General features: G+C 41.9%; 1 protein-coding gene across 4 annotated transcripts in view; it reads left to right on the plus strand.

Moving 5' to 3' along the window:
* Positions 1 to 19,433, plus strand: part of TUFT1 (tuftelin 1) — a gene marked incomplete at its 3' end in the record, with an annotated part of 43,963 nt that overhangs the window by 3,683 nt on the left and 20,847 nt on the right. For 2 of the 4 annotated variants that reach the window (XM_079927949.1, XM_079927950.1), the window contains exons 2-3: positions 18,400 to 18,474; positions 18,888 to 18,989. In XM_079927949.1, the coding sequence (XP_079784075.1) occupies positions 18,400 to 18,474; positions 18,888 to 18,989 (177 nt within the window). The remainder of the gene's footprint in view (positions 1 to 18,399; positions 18,475 to 18,887; positions 18,990 to 19,433) is intronic. The other 2 variants (XM_079927951.1, XM_079927952.1) reach the window with 1 other exon arrangement.

Consider the following 19,433-nt stretch of genomic DNA (forward strand, 5'->3'; position numbering starts at 1 on the left):
AGTTTGCAAACCACTGTAGTGAGTTACACTGGCAAATAAAAGCACAGATAAACCTCAAACTCATTTTTTTTAGACATTCCCATTTAAGTTCCCTTATTATAAGCAATAGAGAGTGGCTCCAGCTAACTTAAGCAAAAGAGGAATTTATTAGACGGAAATGGGCAACACAGAGGATTTAAGGGAGAGCTTAAAAAGTCCGAACCAAGGGAGTCCTGGGGCCTGGGTAAGTGGAAGGTACTAATGGAGGGCTTCTGCTTCTGGGTGAAGTGTTTCCAGCTGTTTTAGGTCTTTTTGCCATTCTGCTCAAGATTCCAAGAGGGTGTCACTGGCCCCTTCTCCCCCTTGGCCAGGGCATGTTGGGGTTCCTTGATTGACAGGCCCACCGGATTGCCCAGTGAAGGAGGGAGATTCTCCAAAGCCAAACCCAAGTGCTGTTATCAGTGGAGGAGGATGGAAACTGTGGCAAGAGCAACAGTAGACTTTGATTGGCATGATCTCTGATTTTCTTTCTTTTTCCTTTTTAATCATTTTTTATCAAAGGAATACATGTGTATGATTTTAAAAAGATCTATTAATATCAAAAGGCCTTTAAAAGAAAATTGTAAGCAGTTCCCTACCCAAGGCCTGCCCCGTGGAAGTTACCACTTTTAACTCTTTTAGCTCTTTCTAGTGTTTACTGCCATGTTTCTAAATAGTATGCTTATGATTTATCAGTTTTAGACATCATTGACTTCCTATTGTAGGAATTATAGGAAGGTTTATACTCCCACTCCTTACATGCTCCCTTTTCCTTCTCTCATCTTCCCAAAGAAATTATATCACAATTTTTTTTTTTTTGGCGGTATGTGGGCCTCTCACTGTTGTGGCCTCTCCCGTTGCGGACAACAGGCTCTGGACGCGCAGGCTCAGCGGCCATGGCTCACGGGCCCAGCCGCTCCGCAGAATGTGGGGTCTTCCCGGACCGGCGCATGAACCCGTGTCCCCTGCATCGGCAGGCAGACTCTCAACCACTGCGCCACCAGGGAAGCCCCACAACTTTTTTTTATATCATTATTGGAGTATAATTGCTTTACAATGGTGTGTTAGTTTCTGCTTTATAACAAAGTGAATCAGCTATACATATATATATATATCCCCATATCTCCTCCCTCTTGAGTCTCCCTCCCACCCTCCCTATCCCACCCCTCTAGTTGGTCACAAAGCACCGAGCTGATCTCCCTGTGCTATGCGGCGGCTTCCCACTAGCTATCTATTTAACATTTGGTAGTGTATATATGTCAATGCTATTCTCTCACTTCATCCCAGCTTCCCCTTTCCCCCTGTGTCCTTAAGTCCGTTCTCTATGTCTGCATCTTTATTACTTCCCTGCCACTAGGTTCATCAGTACCGTTATTTTAGATTCCATATATGTGCGTTAGCATGCGGTATTTGTTTTTCTCTTTCTGACTTACTTCACTCTGTATGGACTCTAGGTCCATCCACCTCATTACAAATAACTCAGTTTTATTCCTTTTTATGGCTGAGTAATATTCCATTCTATATATGCCACATCTTCTTTATCCATTTATCTGTCAATGGACATTTAGGTTGCTTCCATGTCCTGGCTATTGTAAATAGTGCTGCAGTGAACATTGGGGTACATGTATCTTTTTGAATTACAGTTTTCTCAGGGCATATGCCCAGTAGTGTGATTGGCTGGGTCATATGGTAGCTCTGTTTTTAGTTTTTTAAGGAACCTCCATACTGTTCTCCATAGTGGCTGTAGCAATTTACATTCCCACCCACAGTGCAGGAGGGTTCCCTTTTCTCCATACCGTCTCCAGCATTTATCATTTATAAATTTTTTGATGATGGCCATTCTCACCAGTGTGAGGTGATACCTCATTGTGGTTTTGATTTGCATTTCTCTAATGATTAGTGATGTTGAGCATCTTTTCATGTGTTTGTTGGTAATCTGTATGTCTGCTTCAGAGAAATGTCTGTTTAGGTCTTCTGCCCATTTTTGGTATATCACAATTTTTGACTAAACTATGATTCTATTAATAACATTGTGGTTAAGAGCCTAGTTCTGGGAATCTGACCCAGTGGACTAGAGTCAGGGCTTCAGCGTTTGCTTTGCCCAAGATCACTTTGGTAAATTACTTTATCTCTTGTCTCAGTTTCCTCCTCCTTAAAATGGGGATAATAATTGCACCCTTCTCATAAGGTTGTTGTGAAGAATGCATATGAACCATTAAGCACAATGCCTGGCACACGGTAGGTGCTCAGATGTTAGTTGTTATTTTCTGTTACTTACTGGCTAGTGTTTTATCTTCCCCCGGTCAAGGGATGGAGAAAGAGTCTGGGAACTCTGTGGTCTGGTCAAGGTTTGCTCCTTCTCATTATGTTGATGTTTGCTCTTACATGTTCCTTTCCCCTTTCCTCTACCAGTGGAGGGTCTTGAGGATTAGAAGGAACCTATAGGTAGACCCAGAGTGAAGACCTGCGTAACCTTCGCTAGTCCCAACTCAGCCAGGACTGTCTTAGAGTGATATAGTCAGGGTTCATATTTTAGCATCCCACTCTGGGCTCCTTTCCTCCTCCTCCTTTTTCTGAAATCATGGCCAAGGCAGCTGGTATCCCATGATGCACTGGACTCTGATAAAGTGATTCCCTTTAAGTATCCTATCAGTGTTACCCTTCCTTAGAATATTTGCTCTCCCCTCCCCCACCCACCACCAGTCCGCTCTACATTTTTTTATGTTGGTCAGTCTAGGCCAGAGAGGTTCTCTCAATGCCTGAGTGGATTTGAAATTTTATATCAGTTGCAGTCTGAACCTTTGTCTTTACCCTGGAATAGGTGTCATTCCTTTAGGACCTCAGAAGCTGCATTAGTTACATACCAAGTCTTTCCTGAGACCAAGTCTTTCCTGAGCCCGACTCTTTTTTTTTTAAACTAAAGCTGTAATTTACTGAACGCTTACTATAGGCCTCATTTTCTTTTTATAACAGCTTTATTGAGATATAATTCACATACTGTACATATCACCCATTTAAAGTATACAGTTCATTGGTTTTTAGTATATTCACAGTTGTATAGTCATCAGCACAACTGATTTTAGAATACTTTCGTCACCCCATAAAGAAATCCTGACCCATTAGCAGTCACTCCCTGTTTTCTTCCAACACCCCCCCAGTCCCATCAGTCTCCTTCTCTATGATTTGCTTATTCTAGATATTTTATCTAAAAGTAATCATATAACATGTGATCCTTTGTGACCGGCTTCCTTCAATTAGCATGTTTTTAAGGTTGATCCATGTTGTAACATGAATCAGTATTTCATTACTTCTTATGGCTGAATAATATTCCATTGTATGGATATATTATGACATGTTCATCGTGAATAAATGTGAGTGGACTTTAGGGTTGTTTCTTCTTTTTTTTTTTAACTTTTATTGGAGTATAGTTGATTTACAATGTTGTGTTAGTTTCAGGTGTACAGCAAAGTGAATCAGTTATACATATATGTATATCCACTCGTTTTAGATTCTTTTCCCATGTAGCCCATTACAGAGTATTGAGTAGAGTTCCCTATGCTAGACAGTAGGTCCTTATTAGTGGGTGGTTTCTTCTTTTTGTCTATTGTGCATAATGCTGCTATGAACATTTGTTTACAAGTTTTTATGTGCATTTACATTTTACTTTCTCTTGGAAAGAAATACCTAGGATTGGAATTGCTGGGTGAGAATATTTGCGTTTTAAAAGGGGATTCATCTGGAGTCATTGATGCTTACTCCAAAGGAATGAATGAATTCTAAAATGGTGGAAGCCCTGGCTCTGTGACACCTGGGTGGGGAAGAAACTCCTGGGCAGAGGAACCATTCAAGTTTGGTGACTGCCTGTTCCTTCCACTCATGAGACCTGCCTCAAGCTCAGCCCATAAATTCCTCCTCACTCCACTCCATCTCCCCCATTCATTGCCAAGTTCTCACCTTCAGGAGCACTACAGCTGATGTCTCCAAGCCTGCCAGGAATTTGGGGAATCCTGGGCTCTGTGGGAGGATCTGGGTGAGGAGGCTTACCCAGTCACCAGGCTTTGGGCGCCAAAGTTTGCCCATATTTCTCCCGGGTGGGAGTAGTGGGGCGGTGTGTGCACGCAGATGGTTTTGGTTCCACACACGCGTGCTCAGAGCAGGTGGGACAGGTTTCCTCGCTTGCTGGTAATTGTGGTATGTGCCTCTTTGGGTCATGATGCAGAGTCTTGTGAAACACCTTTGTCTCCTAGGGGTGGGGATGTTTAGTTGAGGGAACAGGTATGCGCCAGGGAGGCTGTTGGCCCAGATTTAAGCCTAGCCAGCAGGGGCAGGAAGAGGAGAAGAAAATACAGGGGAAAGAAGAGGAAATGGTCTTCTAGGGCCTGGAGGCAAAGAAGCAAAAATCACAAAGCAAGGTAATCAGAGACTAGAGAGGGGAGAGGGTGCTGGGGACCTGGGAATTCCAGGCTGGCTGGGCACTAGGTGGGTTTCGTGAAGGGAGATTGGCTGAGCAAAAGGGTGTCTTTCTCAGAGTGGAGAGTTCAGGAGCCCACCTCCCTCTATGTACACACTCTCACTTCCAGGCCCTGGTGTTTCCCTGTGCTAGGGATCCAGGGAATGAGAAAGGCTGCCCCATTTAGGGTGCCACCCTAAATCCCTTTTTCTCATTTCACCTCCCAGTCATCCTGGTCAGCCCTCTGCATAGAGCTTGTCCAGCCCATGCCTCTGGGCGGGTAGCCAGATAAAAAGCAAATACCTGTTCTGTTGGCTAATCTGTGGGGAGGAGCAGGACTGATTCTTTGTGCCATCCCCAACAAAGCACCATCTCTGACCTAGAGAGCCCTGCAAAAGGCAGGACCAAGGGTACCTGAGATCTGTGAGCTGAGTGGGTTAGCAGTCTCAGCCAGGAGAGGGTCATCCCCCAACCACTGCATCCGGCCTCTTTGACTTTATTGGGGCTTTCCTCATCCTGACCTCTTGGGAACCATTGTTTCAAGGTGCTGGCTATTCCCATTTCTCAGAAGGGGAAAATTGAGGTGGCTGCTGCTGTAGCAGCTTGAGAGACCATGTACATTCCCGGTGGGAACAGGGAACAGGGTTGAGGGACAAAATGGTGGAAGAGTGGGTTATATAGGGAGAGGATAAATTAAGGATGCTGGTTTGCAGCTCAGGGGCAATCTTCCACTTCCCTTACTTCCTTCTCGGAGTCCCTTGATCCTCACCTGCCATCCAGTCCTCATGGCCCTCATAGCAGCCTGGGGAGTGGGAGCTGGGGAAACGTATTTTCCCATAGACCTTTCCCCTATTCATATGAGCCAGTGATGTGAGAACCTCCGGAGCCTCCCTGATATATCTCCGTATCGCTCCTCCTCAGCGTCTTGATCTCTAAGCCCTCAGCTCTGTGTTGACCCCCTCCCCACTCTGAGGAGTGAGTCACAGCTGCAGATTTGTTTGAACAGAGTGGAGAGGCTGCCTATAATTTGGAGTTGGCTGGGCTTCTCCCCAGGAATGTTTATGAGGTTAGAGACTGCTTACCTTGTGATTAGCTCTGCTCCTTTTTCCTTAGAGAAGATGGCTCCCCTTCCTATCTTGCCGTTCAGAGAGCACCCAGTGGGGACCACCCTGCTAGACATCTTGGGGTATTCCTAAAGCTCCCTGGAGCCTGCTCGCAGCCTCGGGGTCACTCCAGCCCCAGAAAACGACCAATGGCACCAAGCAGAGAGGGGCCTGGGTTTTCCTTCTTGGCTATGGTTTGGGGTCGTGGGGTGAAGTCTGTGGCCTTACAGACCGGATCCTCTGGTCCTAGAGGATGAAGTGCCAGAGAGAACCCTAGATTTAGTCACAGGCTTCTTTTAGACAGTTTGTCTCACCTACTCTCCTCCCTTGCGGTCTTTCCAGAGCTCCTTGGGAAAGTTAATGCTGCCTTACTTTTGTGAAGTGATTTATGGTTTGCAAAGCACTTTCACACTGTTCCTACACATCTACCTACCCTGCCTAAAGTGTAGGCAAGGTAGGTATTATTACCCCCATTTTGTAGATGGAAAATTGCCCGGAGAAATAAAATGATTTGCTCAAGGATTAGTAGGGGTCGGACTCAGAGCCCACCTCTAAGTTTAGTACTTTTTCTTTCCTTCTCTTTATTTTATATATTTTATTATAGGAATGTCACACAAATACATTTTTGTTGCAGAAGTTTAAATCACTATAGAAGTATATGGACTGAAAGTCCCTTGACTCCCTTGACTTTCTCTAGCTTAGTGTATATGAATTCAGTGCTTTTCTGTTGTGCTTACTTTCAAGAATTGCCAACGTGGCATGGTGGGTAGGAGCACAGACTCTGGAGCCACAGGGCCTGGGTTTGAATCCTGGCTCTGCTCCTTACTAGTTATATGACCTTGGGCAAGATACTTAACTTCTGTGCCTCAGTTTTCTTGTCTATAAAATGGGAATTTATACCTACCATATAGTTGTGTCGTGAGGATTAAATGAGTTAATACATGTAAAGCACTTAGAACAGTGCCTAATAGGGCTCAGCATGTAGTAATTGCTTTATTTAGGAACCGGCAATTACCAATACTATGAACATATGTGTGTACTTAAATAAATAAGAAGTCACATTTTATGAATGAATTTGTGACTTGCTTTTTTTTCACTTAATATGTCTTGGAGGTCTTTTCCTGTCAATTTATAGAGGTTTATTTATCAGCAGTGTAGTATTTCATGGTGTGGATGTTACCATACTTGACTCACACACTCACTTACTCAAGAATATTTATGCTGTTTCCACGTCTTTAACTATTGTAAAGAGTATTGCAGTCAACAGTTTTACACACATATCTTTGGGCAAATGTGCATGGATTTTCATAGGCCATATTCGTAAAAGTTGAATTACTCAAAGGGTTTATAAAATATGCAAACTGTTTATTAATATCACCAAATTAGTTTCTAAAAATACTTTTATAATCTCCAACGATATACATGGGAGATTAGTCTTTTTCCCTGCATCCTCACCAACCCTAGGTATTATCAGTATCTTTAAAATTTGCCAGTCACTTGATCTAAAAATGATATTTCTCGACTTCCCTGGTGGTCCAGTGGTTAAGAATTTGCCTTCCAACGCAGGGAGCCTGGGTTCGATCCCTGGTTGGGGAACTAAGATCCCACATGCTGCTTAACTAAGCCGGTGTGCCACAACTACTGAGCCTGCACGCCACAATTAGAGAGCCTGAGCACTGCAACTATTGAGCCTGCGTGCTCTAGAGCCTGAGCGCCTCAACAAAGAGCCCACATGCTGCAACGAAGATCCCGCATGCTGCAACTACGACCCCATGCAGCCAAATAAATAAATATTTAAAAAAAATAAAAATGATATTTCTGTAGGATTCACATGAAGTAACTCACTCGCTTTACTGAAAAGCAAGAAAGGATTCTTGTGTATATGTCAAGTTTTTTCTTTTTCTTTTTTTTTTTTTTGGCCACACCGTGTGGCCTGTGGGGTCTTAGTTCCCTGATGACCAGGGATCAAACTGTGCCATGCGCCCTGCAGTGGAAGTACGGAGTCTTAAACCACTGGACCACCAGGGAAGTCCCTATATGGGAAGTTTTAAAGCAAAGCAATAAAATGGTCCTGGTGTACTGAACAACCAGGTTAAGAAACAGAACATTACCCATACTTTTGAAGCCCCCTGGGGTCCTTTCTGGATCATAACCCCTCTGCTTCCTCCATAGAATTTGTGAATTTTGTGTTTATTTTCTTGCTTTTTATTATGCTTTTACTGCAAGCTCAAGTGATATCTTGCTTAGTTTGACATGTTTTGAACTTTGTATACATGGTATCTATATTCTGCTGCTTACTTTTTTATATAACATTAATTTTGAGATTCCTTCATGTCAAAGCGTGTAGCTGTAGTTCATTGTACTAATATGCCATATTGCATTCATCCATTTACTTGTCAGTGCACCATTTGGGTTGTTTCCAGTGTTTTGCCGTTGCAAGCAGTGCTGCTGTGAGCATACTTCTATGTGTCTCATCTTACACTTTTTAACTCAGAATTTAATGAAATTCCCCCCAAATGATAACTCATTATTATTTTCATTTGCATTTCCTTGATTACTGGTAAGGTTGAGCATCTTTCATATATTTATTAGCCACTTATATTTCTTCTTAGTGTTGCCTTTCTTGGTCTTTGCTCTTTTTTTTTTTTTCTTGTTTTCCCCTTTTCATGTCTGCTTTTTTCCAGTATTCCCTACCGCCTCTCTAAACTGAGGAATCTAATGTTCTCAAAAGAAAGAGAATTGGGAAAATCCTGGACCACATTACCTGAAGTTCACACAACATATATTCTTTGATATGCCCGCTCTAAGCAAGGCACTGTACTAAATAAGCCATCGAGGTCTTCAGAGAGCTTATGATTTTATTGGGGAGATGAATGAATAAGTAGTTATGAAGGAAGCGGACCAGTGTTACAGTGTAGGATACGTAGGGTGCAGTGGTTGCAGGAGCAGGCTCTGACTAAGGAGTGCTAGGGTCGGACCCTTAGAGCTGAGCCTTCAAGGTTGACTGGGAATTCTCCAAGGAGGCAAGGGAGGGAAGCGTATCCCTGGAGGAGAAAACGACATGTACACTTGTGGGGAGGTGGGAGTGTGTATTGCATTGGAAAACTCATCAACAGAAATAGAAATTTGGATTTGGATGCCTTCCTGCAATTGGATCAGGAACGTTTGGGATAGCTAATGTAGGGTACAGGTGGGGTACTGGTGGGAGTCAAGACATTATGTGATATACACTGTGATAGGTCTGATCATGCAGGGACTTTAATGCTACAATAAGGCGTTTTAAATTTTTTTGTTTGCTTTTTTTAAAAAAAGCATACATTTATGTATGTTAAACAATAACATACATACATAAAAGTGCATATATCATATATGTACAGTCAAGTAATTTTCACAAACTGGATGTATTTCTCTAACCATCACCCAGATCAAGAAGCAGATCGTCAAGAAGCCCCCTCTTGTCCCCTTCTAGTCATTACCTACCCTCCACCCTCAAGGGTAACCACTGTCCTGACTTCTGAAGCATGTATTAGTTTTGCTTGCTTTTATACAAGTGGAATCATATAGTATACTTTTGTGTGTGACTTCTGTTGCTTAACATTTCTGTAAAGTTCATCCATGTTGCATATTCACTCTTTTTCATTGTTGTGCAGTGTTCTGTTGTATGACTGTATCACAGTTTATCCATTCTACTCCAAAAACATTTGGGTAATTTCTAGCTTTTGGCTATTATGAAAAATGCTACTATGAACATTCTAGTATATGTTTTTTATGGGGAAAGTATGTATGCATTTCTGTTGAGTAGATAACCAGGTGTGGAATTGCTGTGTTATAAGGTACGCATGTGTTCATCTTTGGTAGATACTTCCAAAGTGATTGTGATAATGAGCAAACCCACCATCCGTTCTGATTTTTCCACAGCCCCGGAAACTTGGTATTTTTTTTTTTTTCATTTTAGTCATTCTGATGAGTAGTTTGTGGTTTCGCCTTATGGTTTTAGTTTCTAGTTCTTTGATGATGATGACTAATAAGGTGGAACCCTTTTCATATGTTTATTGGACATTTGGATATCCTCTTATGTAATGTATCTATTGAAGTCTTTTGCCCATTTTTCTGTTGGGCACCACTCTGTCTCCCTCTCATGTTCCCTCCCTCCCCACTTTCTTTCTTTAATTATACTTTTTATTTTGAAATAATTTTAGATTTACAGAAAAGTTGCAAAGATAATACTCATATACTCTTCACCCAATTTCCCCCAATGTTAGCATCTTAATAACCATGGTGCATTTGTCATAACTAAGACATTAATGTTGATACAATACTATTAACTAAATTATAGACTTTATTTGGATTTCACCAGCTTTTCCACTAATGTCCTTTTTCTGATCCAGGATTCAGTCCAGGATACCACATTGTTTTTTTGTCTTTTTGTTTTGTAGGAATTCTTAATGTATTCTGAATATCCTTTGTCAGATAGTCATAGAGTGAATATCTTCTACTCTGTGGGTTGTCATACTCTCTTAGTGGTGTCTTTTGATGAACAAAAGTTCAGAATTTTAATATAGTCCAATGTATCAGTTTTTTATGGGGAGGATTTTTTTTGTGCTGTGGTTAAGAAAAATTTTGCCTTTCCAAGGCCATGAACGTGTTCTCCTATAAAACCTTTACTGGGGCTTCCCTGGTGGCGCAGTGGTTGAGAGTCCACCTGCTGATGCAGGGGACGCGGGTTCGTGCCCTGGTCCGGGAAGATCCCACGTGCCGCGGAGCGGCTGGGCCCGTGAGCCATGGCCGTTGAGCCTGCGCGTCCGGAGCCTGTGCTCCACAACGGGAGAGGCCACAACAGTGAGAGGCCCGCGTACCGCGGAAAAAAAAAAAACAAAAAAAACCACCTTTATTGTTCTGCTTTTCACATGTACATCTATAATCCACTTGGAATTAATGTTTGTATATAGTGTGAAGTAGGAGTTAATATGCATCTTTTCCCATGACAAGGCATATTACTTTAACCTATAAACATATGGAATATGCTTATGGAAAATATTTTAAAGAGGAGCATTATGTCAAATTTGAGGAACTGGCATTTTTGTATGTCTATTAGTCACTGTGTATTAGTCACTGTGTTCTCACTGTGTATTAGTCACTGTGTTCTCACTTAAATGTTGTACTATCCATCTTACCTAATACTAAACTAAGGCTGAGGGAGAATAAAATTAATACACACAACAAATAAAAGCTGGAGCCAGTGCTTGAGCCAAGGTCTAACTGTTCCAAATGCTATTCTTTTTCTGCAAAGAAGAGAGAAAATCAAGTTAGGCTTGAGGAGTAATGGACCAGGCAGTAAATCTGGTGGTGATCTAGGTACTGCTGTGTATCATGTCATTCTATCAAAATAAAATATATTTTCTAAAATAAAAAAGTAAATATATAAAAAATAAAATGCAAAAAGTTGATAGGAACCTATACTGGGGTGGGGGTAGGCTGAATAAATTAGTCTGATCTATTCATGGAATACTAGTAGCCATTAAAAGCAAATTTTGAAGACTATTTATTTATTTTTAAAATGTTTATTATTTGGTTGTGCTGGGTCTTAGTTGTGGCAGGCAGGCTCATTAGATGTGGCACGTGGGCTCCTTATTTGTGGCCCAAGGGCTCCTTAGTTATGGTACGCAGGCTCCTTAGTTGTAGCATTCAAACACTTAGTTACAGCATACATGTGGGATCTAGTTCCCTGATGAGGGATCGAACCCAGGCCCCCTGCATTGGGAGTGCAGAGTCTTAACCACTGTGCCACCAGAGAAGTCCCTGAAGAATGTTTAATGTGATGGAAATTCATGATGAAATATTAAAGGGGGAAAAAAGCAAGTATATAACTGTATATAGTAGTATGCCTTTCAAAAATATACATAGAAAAATTATAAGGAATACACTAACATTTTAATAGTGACTATTTTGGAGTAGTAGGATTATAATAATTATTTTTTAAAATAAATGTATTTATTTATTTTATTTATTTTTTGCTGCATTGTGTTCGTTGCTGTGCACAGGCTTTCTCTAGTTGCGGTGAGCTGGGGCTACTCTGTTGCGGTGCATGGGCTTTAGGTGCATGGGTTTCAGTAGCTGTGGCTCACGGGCTCAGTAGTTGTGGCTCGCGGACTCTAGAGCGCAGGCTCAGTAATTGTGGCTCACAGGGTCTAGGGTGCAGGCTCAGTAGTTGTGGCACACGGGCTTAATTACTCCACAGCCTGTGGGATCTTCCAGGACCAGGGATCGAACCCATGTCCCCTGTATTGGCAGGCGGATTCTTAACCACAGTGCCACCAGGGAAGTCCAGGATTGTAACTATTTTCATTATATTCTTTAATTTTTATCTCTGGAAGTATTACTCTTTTTTTTTTTTTTTGGCGATATGCGGGCCTCTCACCGCTGTGGCCTCTCCCGCTGTGGAGCACAGGCTCCGGACGCGCAGGCTCAGCGGCCATGGCTCACGGACCCAGCCGCTCCACGGCATGTGGGATCCTCCCGGACCGGGGCACGAACCCGCGTCCCCTGCATCGGCAGGCGGACTCTCAACCACTGCGCCACCAGGGAAGCCCTGGAAGTATTACTTTAAAAAAAAAAAGACAGTTGTAGATTCACATGCAGTTAAAAGAAATAATAGAGATCTCTGTACCCTTTACTTAGCATTCCTCAGTGGTAACATATTGCAAAACCATAGTACACTGTCACAATCAGGATAGTGACATAAATACAGTCAAGGAACAGAATATTTCCATCACCACAAAGATACTTCAGGTTGCCCTTTTAGAGTCACACCCACTTCCTTCCCATCTCCATCTTCTCCTTAACTCCTGGCAACCCCTAATCTGTTCTCCATTTGTATAATTTTGCCATTTCAAGACTATTATCAATACATAAATGGAATCGTATAGTATGTAACTTTTTGTGATTGACTTCTTTCATTTAGCATAATTCTTTGGAAATTGTTGTTGCATGCATCAATAATTTGTTCCTTTTTATTGCTGAATGGTAAGCATTCCATGGTATGGCTGTACCACAGTTTGTTTAACCGTTCACCTACTGAAGGGCATCTGGGTTGTTTCTAGTTTTGAGGTATTACAAATAAAGCTTCTATAAATATTAGTGTGCAAGTTTTTGTGTGAACATAAGTCTTCATTTCTTTTGGATAAATGCCCAGGAGTATAATTGCTGGGTCATATGGTAGTTGTATGTTTAGTTTTTAAAGAAATTGCAAACTATTTTTCAGAGTGGTTGTGTCACTTTGTATTTCCACAAGCAATGTGTGAGTGATCCAGTTCCTCTGCCTTCTTGCCAGCATTTGGTGTACTTTTTGTTTTAATCATTCTGATAGGTGTGTAGTAGTATCTCACTGTGGGTTTAATTTGCATTTCCCTAATGACTAATGATGCTGAACATTATTTTATATGCTTATTTGACATGTGTATGTCTTCTTCAGTGAAATATCTTTTCACGTCTTTTACCCATGTTCTAACAAAATGTTAGAGAGTAAAATCTCTGTATTCATGAGAGATGTCGGTTTGTAGTCTGTTTATTTGTTTTTTTCTTTTTAAAATTGTCTTTGTCTGGTCTTGGTGCCACACAATAAGAATAGATTGATGAAATGAATTTGTTCCCTCCTCTTATTTTCTGGATGAGATTATGTAGAAATAGAATTGGTGTTAATTTTTTAAATATTTGGTAGAATTCTCAGTGGAGCCATCTGGGCCCGGATAGTTCTTGAGAATATTTTTTTTTTGGCCTCACCACACACTTGTGAGATCTCAGTTCCCCCACCAGAGATTGAACCTGGGCCACGGCAGTGAAAGCCTGGAATCCTAACCCCTAGGTCACCAGGGAACTCCCGGGAAGTTTTAAATTATGACTTTAATTTCCTTAATAGTTATAAGGCTATTCATATTACCTATGTCATATTAGATGAGCTGTGGTAGTTTGTATTTTTTGAAGAATTGATTCATTTTGTCTAAATTGTCAAATTTATGTTCATAGAGTTTTTCATAGTATTACCTTATACTTTCAATATGTGCAGGATCTGTAGAAATATCCTATTTCATTCCTGATATTGGTATTTATGTCTCTCTCTTATTCTTTGGCAGTCTTGCTAGAGGTTATGATTTGCATCGATCTTTTCAAAGAACTGCTCTTTGTTTCATTGGTTTTTCTGTATTGTTGTTCTGTGTTAAATTTTATTTATTCATGCTCTTATCTTTATTAATTCCTTCCTCCTCATTGCTTTGAGTTTGGTTCTTTTTCTAAATTCTTGTAGTGAGAGCTTAAATTATCTGATATTAATACAGCACTCCTGCATTCCTTTGATTAATATTTGCATGATATATCTTTTCCCATTCTTTTACTTCAACCAGCCTATATTTTTATATTTAAAGTATGTTTCTTATAGACAGCATATAATGAGTCATGTTTTTTTTTTAATCCATTCTGCCAATCTGTTTTTTATTTTTATTTTATTTATTTATTTATTTTGGCCATGGCCATGTGGCTTGCGGGATCTTAGTTCCCCAACCAGGGATTGAATCCAGGCCCCCTGCAGTGTAAGTGTGGAGTCCTAACCACTGGACTGCCAGGGAATTCCAGCCAATCTGTTTTTTTTTGTTTTTGTTTTTGTTTTTGTTTTTGCGGTACATGGGCCTCTCACTGCTGCGGCCTCTCCCATTGTGGAGCACAGGCTCCGGACACACAGGCTCAGCGGCCATGGACCACGGGCCCAGCCTCTCCGTGGCATGTGGGATCCTCCTGGACCGGGGCACGAACCCGTGTCCCCTGCATCAGCAGGCAGACTCCCAACCACTGCGCCACCAGGGAAGCCCCAATCTGTTTTTTAATTGATGTATTTAGACCATGTACATTTAGTGTAATTATTGGTATGGTAAGTCTGCTATTTTATTTTTGTTTTTTGTTTGTTCTCTCTGTTCTTCATTTCTCTGTTTTCTTTTCCCTGCCTTTCTGTGGGTTACTTGAACACTTTTTAGGATTCAATTTTGATTCATTTAAAGTGTTTCTGAGTATTATTTCTTTGTATAGACTTTGTAGTGATTGCTCTAGTATTACCAGTTTAAGTGAGGTATAGAAACCTTGCCTTCCTTTACATTCCTTTACCCTCTCCCATTTATAATTAATTTAAATATTTCCTGTGTATGCACTTAGAATAACATCAGATGGGGTTATAATTTTTAGCTTCAATCATCAAACATAATTTAGAAAACTCAAGGAGAGAGGGAAAGCCAATTGGATTAACCCACGTTTTTGCTATCCATGTTGTTTCTGTCTTCCTAATGTTCCAAGATTCCTTTTTTATTGTTTCCTTTCTGTTTAGAGAACTTTCAAAGCCATTCTTTTAGTGTAGGTCTACTGGTAAGAGATTCTCTTAGTTTTCCTTTACCTGAGAATGTCTTGATTTCCCTCTCATTCCTGATGAATATTTTTCCTGGGAAAAAATTGATTGAGAGGTTTTTTTTTTCCCCAGCACTTGAAAAATAGTGTCGCATTTTCTTCTGGCCTTCATGGTTTCCGATGACAAATCTGTTGTTATTCAAAGTGCTTTCCCCCTATAGATAAGGTGTCATTTTTCTCTGGCTACTTTCAAGATTTTTTCTTTGTCTTTAGTTATCAGAAGTTTAATTACAATATATCTTGGCATGAATTTTGGGTTTATCATGTTTGCTGAGCTCCTTGAATCTGCAGATTCGTCTTTTGCCAGATTTGGGAAGCTTCAGCCATTATTTTCTTGAGTACTTCTTCAACTTGTTCTCTTTCTTGTCTGCAACTGGAATTCTGATGACATGAACAGAGGAGATGACCTCTCAGGGCCCAAATCCAGCCTAGTTGTCTGTGCTCTTCCAATTAGAATACCATGGTTGAACCCAGGCCACAGCAGTGAAAGCGCCAAATCCTAACCACTAGACCACCGGGGAACTCCTGAGATTGTGTTTTAATCTGAATGCATGCCTGCGTCCTGGGGAAAAGGAGTTGGCAGCCACTCTGGCTATTTTGAAATTATTTTTTCTTCTTTCTTTTGTAATGTTCTCTTGACCTAGATGTCATGGAACACTCACTATGCATTCAGAAAATACTTACCTTTGTTAGGGGCTGTGGCAGACAGCTGCCCACAAGGAGTTAACAGTTAGAAGGGGTAATTCCTCATGGATCACAAATAAGTGAGAGGCACGTGCCACCAGAGGCCCTGTGATACAGAGGGAGCTCAGGGAAGGGAGTATGTGTTTCCCACAGGATGTAGGGAAGTGTCATGGAAGATGTGGCAATTGAATGCAAGCTCTTGGGGGACTTGCAGATGCCCCTGGTGAAAATGGGAGGAAAGAACTTTTTTTTTTTAACATCTTTATTGGAGTATAATTGCTTTACAATGGTGTGTTAGTTTCTGCTTTATAACAAAGTGAATCAGCTATACATATACATATATCCCCATATCTCCTCCCTCTTGTGTTTCCCTCCCACCCTCCCTATCCCACCCCTCTAGGCGGTCACAAAGCACTGAGCTGATCTCCCTGTGCTATGTGGCTGCTTCCCACTAGCTATCTATTTTACATTTAGTAGTGTATATATAAGTCCATGCCACTCTCTCACTTCATCCCAGCTTACCCTTCCCCCTCCCTGTGTCCTCAAGTCCATTCTGTACATCTGCATCTTTATTCCTGTCCTTCCCCTAGGTTCTTCATAACCATTTTTTTTTTTTTAGATTCCATATGTATGTGTTAGCATACGGTATTTGTTTTTCTCTTTCTGACTTACTTCACTCTGTATGACAACTCTTGGTCCATCCACCTCACTACAAATAGCTCAATTTCATTTCTCTTTATGGCTGAGCAATATTCCATTTTATATATGTGCCACATCTTCTTTATCCATTCATCTGTCGATGGACACTTAGGTTGCTTCCATGGCCTGGCTATCGTAAATAGAGCTGCAATGAACATTGTGGTACATGACTCTTTTTGAATTATGGTTTTCTCAGGGTATATGCCCAATAGTGGGATTGCTGGGTTGTATGGTAGTTCTATTTTTAGTTTTTTAAGGCACCTCCATACTGTTCTCCATAGTGGCTGTATCAATTTACATTCCCACCCACAGTGCAAGAGTGTTCCCTTTTCACCACACCCTCTCCAGCATTTATTGTTTTTGTTGTTGTTGTTGTTGTTTTTGTGGTACACGGGCCTCTCACCGTTGTGGCCCCTCCTGTTGCGGAGCACAGGCTCTGGATGCGCAGGCTCAGCAGCCATGGCTCACGGGCCCAGCCGCTCCGTGGCATGTGGAATCTTCCCAGACTGGGGCACGAACCCGCGTCGCCTGCATCGGCAGGCGGACTCTCAACCACTGTGCCACCAGGGAAGCCCTCCAGCATTTATTGTTTGTTGATTTTTTGGTGATGGCCATTCTGACTGGTGTGAGGTGATACCTCACTGTGGTTTTGATTTGCATTCCTCTAATGATTAGTGATGTTGAGCATTCTTTCATGTGTTTGTTGGCAATCTGTGTATCTTCTTTGGAGAAAGATTACTTCTCCACCAATTCACTCTTTCTTGTGTAGGAAGGACTATTGTCTACCCAGAAAAGCTTCTCCCAACTCTCTGGGCAGAGTCCATTCTTTCTTCTTTCTTTCTTTCCAGCAGACATGTGGAAGGTTAGGAGGGTTCCTTAAAATGTGTTAAGAGTAAGATGGCATTTATACTTCTGGACCTTATGGCAGGGTATGACCAGATGACCTCAAGGTCACTTTCATCTTGGCTAGTTCAGCACCCATCTTCCCATCGTTGGATGGGAGAAGCATACACTCCTCTTTTATGCTGCCATAATATCAAGGCTGGAAGGAGCCTTAGAGATACTTATTCCAACCGTTCTTTTTCCAGTGAGATCCAGAGGCCCAGAGTGGCTAAGCCTCTTGTCCACCTGTACACATAACATGGGTTATTGGCAGGATTTGGTCCACTCTGCCTTGCTGATTCTCTCTCAATGTTATTATCTCTCCAAATCTCCAGCCCCCCACTTTTCCCTCTTATTGCATGCTTTCTCTCTCGGGTTTTCTATCTTGCTCACAATGTGTGTTTTTTTTAACATCTTTATTGGGGTATAATTGCTTTACAATGGTGTGTTAGTTTCTGCTTTATAACAAAGTGAATCAGTTATACATATACATATGTTCCCATATGTCTTCCCTCTTGCGTCTCCCTCCCTCCCACCCTCCCCACAATGTGTTTTTTAAAACTTCTTTGAGTTATGAAAGAACATCTGCTTTTCCCTTTGAAGTTAGGCTGATCTATTGTATTGCCTGCTTTCATTTGGATAATTTCTGTGTGGCTTATAGAAATAGGGGTTTGGATTCATGTACCTTCCTATGGTTTGGTTCTGGAAGGATATCTTAGTCTTATATATCAATAACTACCTGGTTGGCTGTCAGGTGCAGAAATTCTGGATTGGGGATGACCAATCCAGGGATGCTGTCTTCAGGGTTGGGGAAAGGAGAGTGCATGCAATGTGCTTCCTGTAATCCAAGGACCAGGGTAGCCCCTCTGCAACCACACAGAGCAGTGTGCTGTGTAGTCTCTGTGCATTGTAAAGAGCACTGTCAAAGTCCCTGGAGACATCCTTATTACCTAAGAGTGAACTGATCTTGGATAAGCTGATGTCACCTCCCCGGACCTCAGCTTTTCTTGCCTGTAAAATGCTGATAATAAGGCCCACTCCACAGGGCTGGCAAAAGTGCGTGTGTACTGGTAGTAGACTATAAAGGTAAGAGGTTATTGTTGCTGTCATTGTCATTATTAGGGCAGCGTGGACATTCTCAGGCTGACTCTCCAGGGTGAACTGACAGGAGATGAACTTGAACGCATAGCCCAGAAGGTATTGAGGTTTCTGGTGGGGCAAGGCCTCCTCCCCTGCACCAGTTCTCCTTCCTTGCTGCCGACTCCTCGTCCCAGTGCTGGCTGGAGCCATCTCCTCTGCTGCCCGGGAGCATCTCCTTTCAGACACCCCCAGCTGACCTCAGCATTGTGCACTGCTTTGGGGGATAGAGAGACCCCTATTAAAATTAAAACTAACCTGCAATTTCAACTAATTCTCCCCGTCCTGTGTTCTTGTTGCTGCTGTGTTCATCCTGTGGCTTCTGGTAGAGGTTCTGAAATGAATTTTTGGAGGGGAAAATTGGACTAACCCTTCAAGTCTTTTGAGGAGCAGTTCTTCTACATTGGTTGAGGGGCAGAAGTTCTGTGCTTGTCGTATGGTTTCTGAGCCACTTTTCTCTCTCTCTCCGGTAGGCCGGCAGGAAGACCTATGCCATGGTGTCCGGCCGCTCATCTGGTCATTCTCTGGCCTCAGAACTGGTGGAGTCCAACGATGGACATGAAGAGATCATTAAGGTAAGCTTAGTTCACCTCCACTGTTTCTCCCTCCTCTCTTTCTTCCTATAGACATGGGAGAGGGAACGGCTGACTTCGTCAAAGGGACCTTGTGGTTTGACTAGGAAGAACCAGACCTGCAATGCTAGCTCCTGGCCATCTCCTGGAAGGATCTTAATCAACACCAGGAGACCACAGTCAGTCTGTAGTGACTTTGGTGCAACCCGGCCCTGGGCATGGGGATGGATGGGATGACCTTTCTAGGTGCTTATCCACTGTCCATGTTTAGCTGCTGGAAGTTGTGGAGACCGGTGGGAAGTGTGTTTATGGAACTTATTTTTAAAAATTAAAACAATTTTTGTTATTTCTTTTTTAAAAACAGATTTTTGAGATGTAATTCACATACCATACAATTGACTTGGTTAAAGTGTACAATTCAGTGGTTTTTAGTATATTCACAGAGTT

This window comes from Stenella coeruleoalba (genome assembly GCF_951394435.1).
Source record: "Stenella coeruleoalba genome assembly, chromosome: 1".
Classification (NCBI taxonomy): Eukaryota; Metazoa; Chordata; class Mammalia; order Artiodactyla; family Delphinidae; genus Stenella; species Stenella coeruleoalba.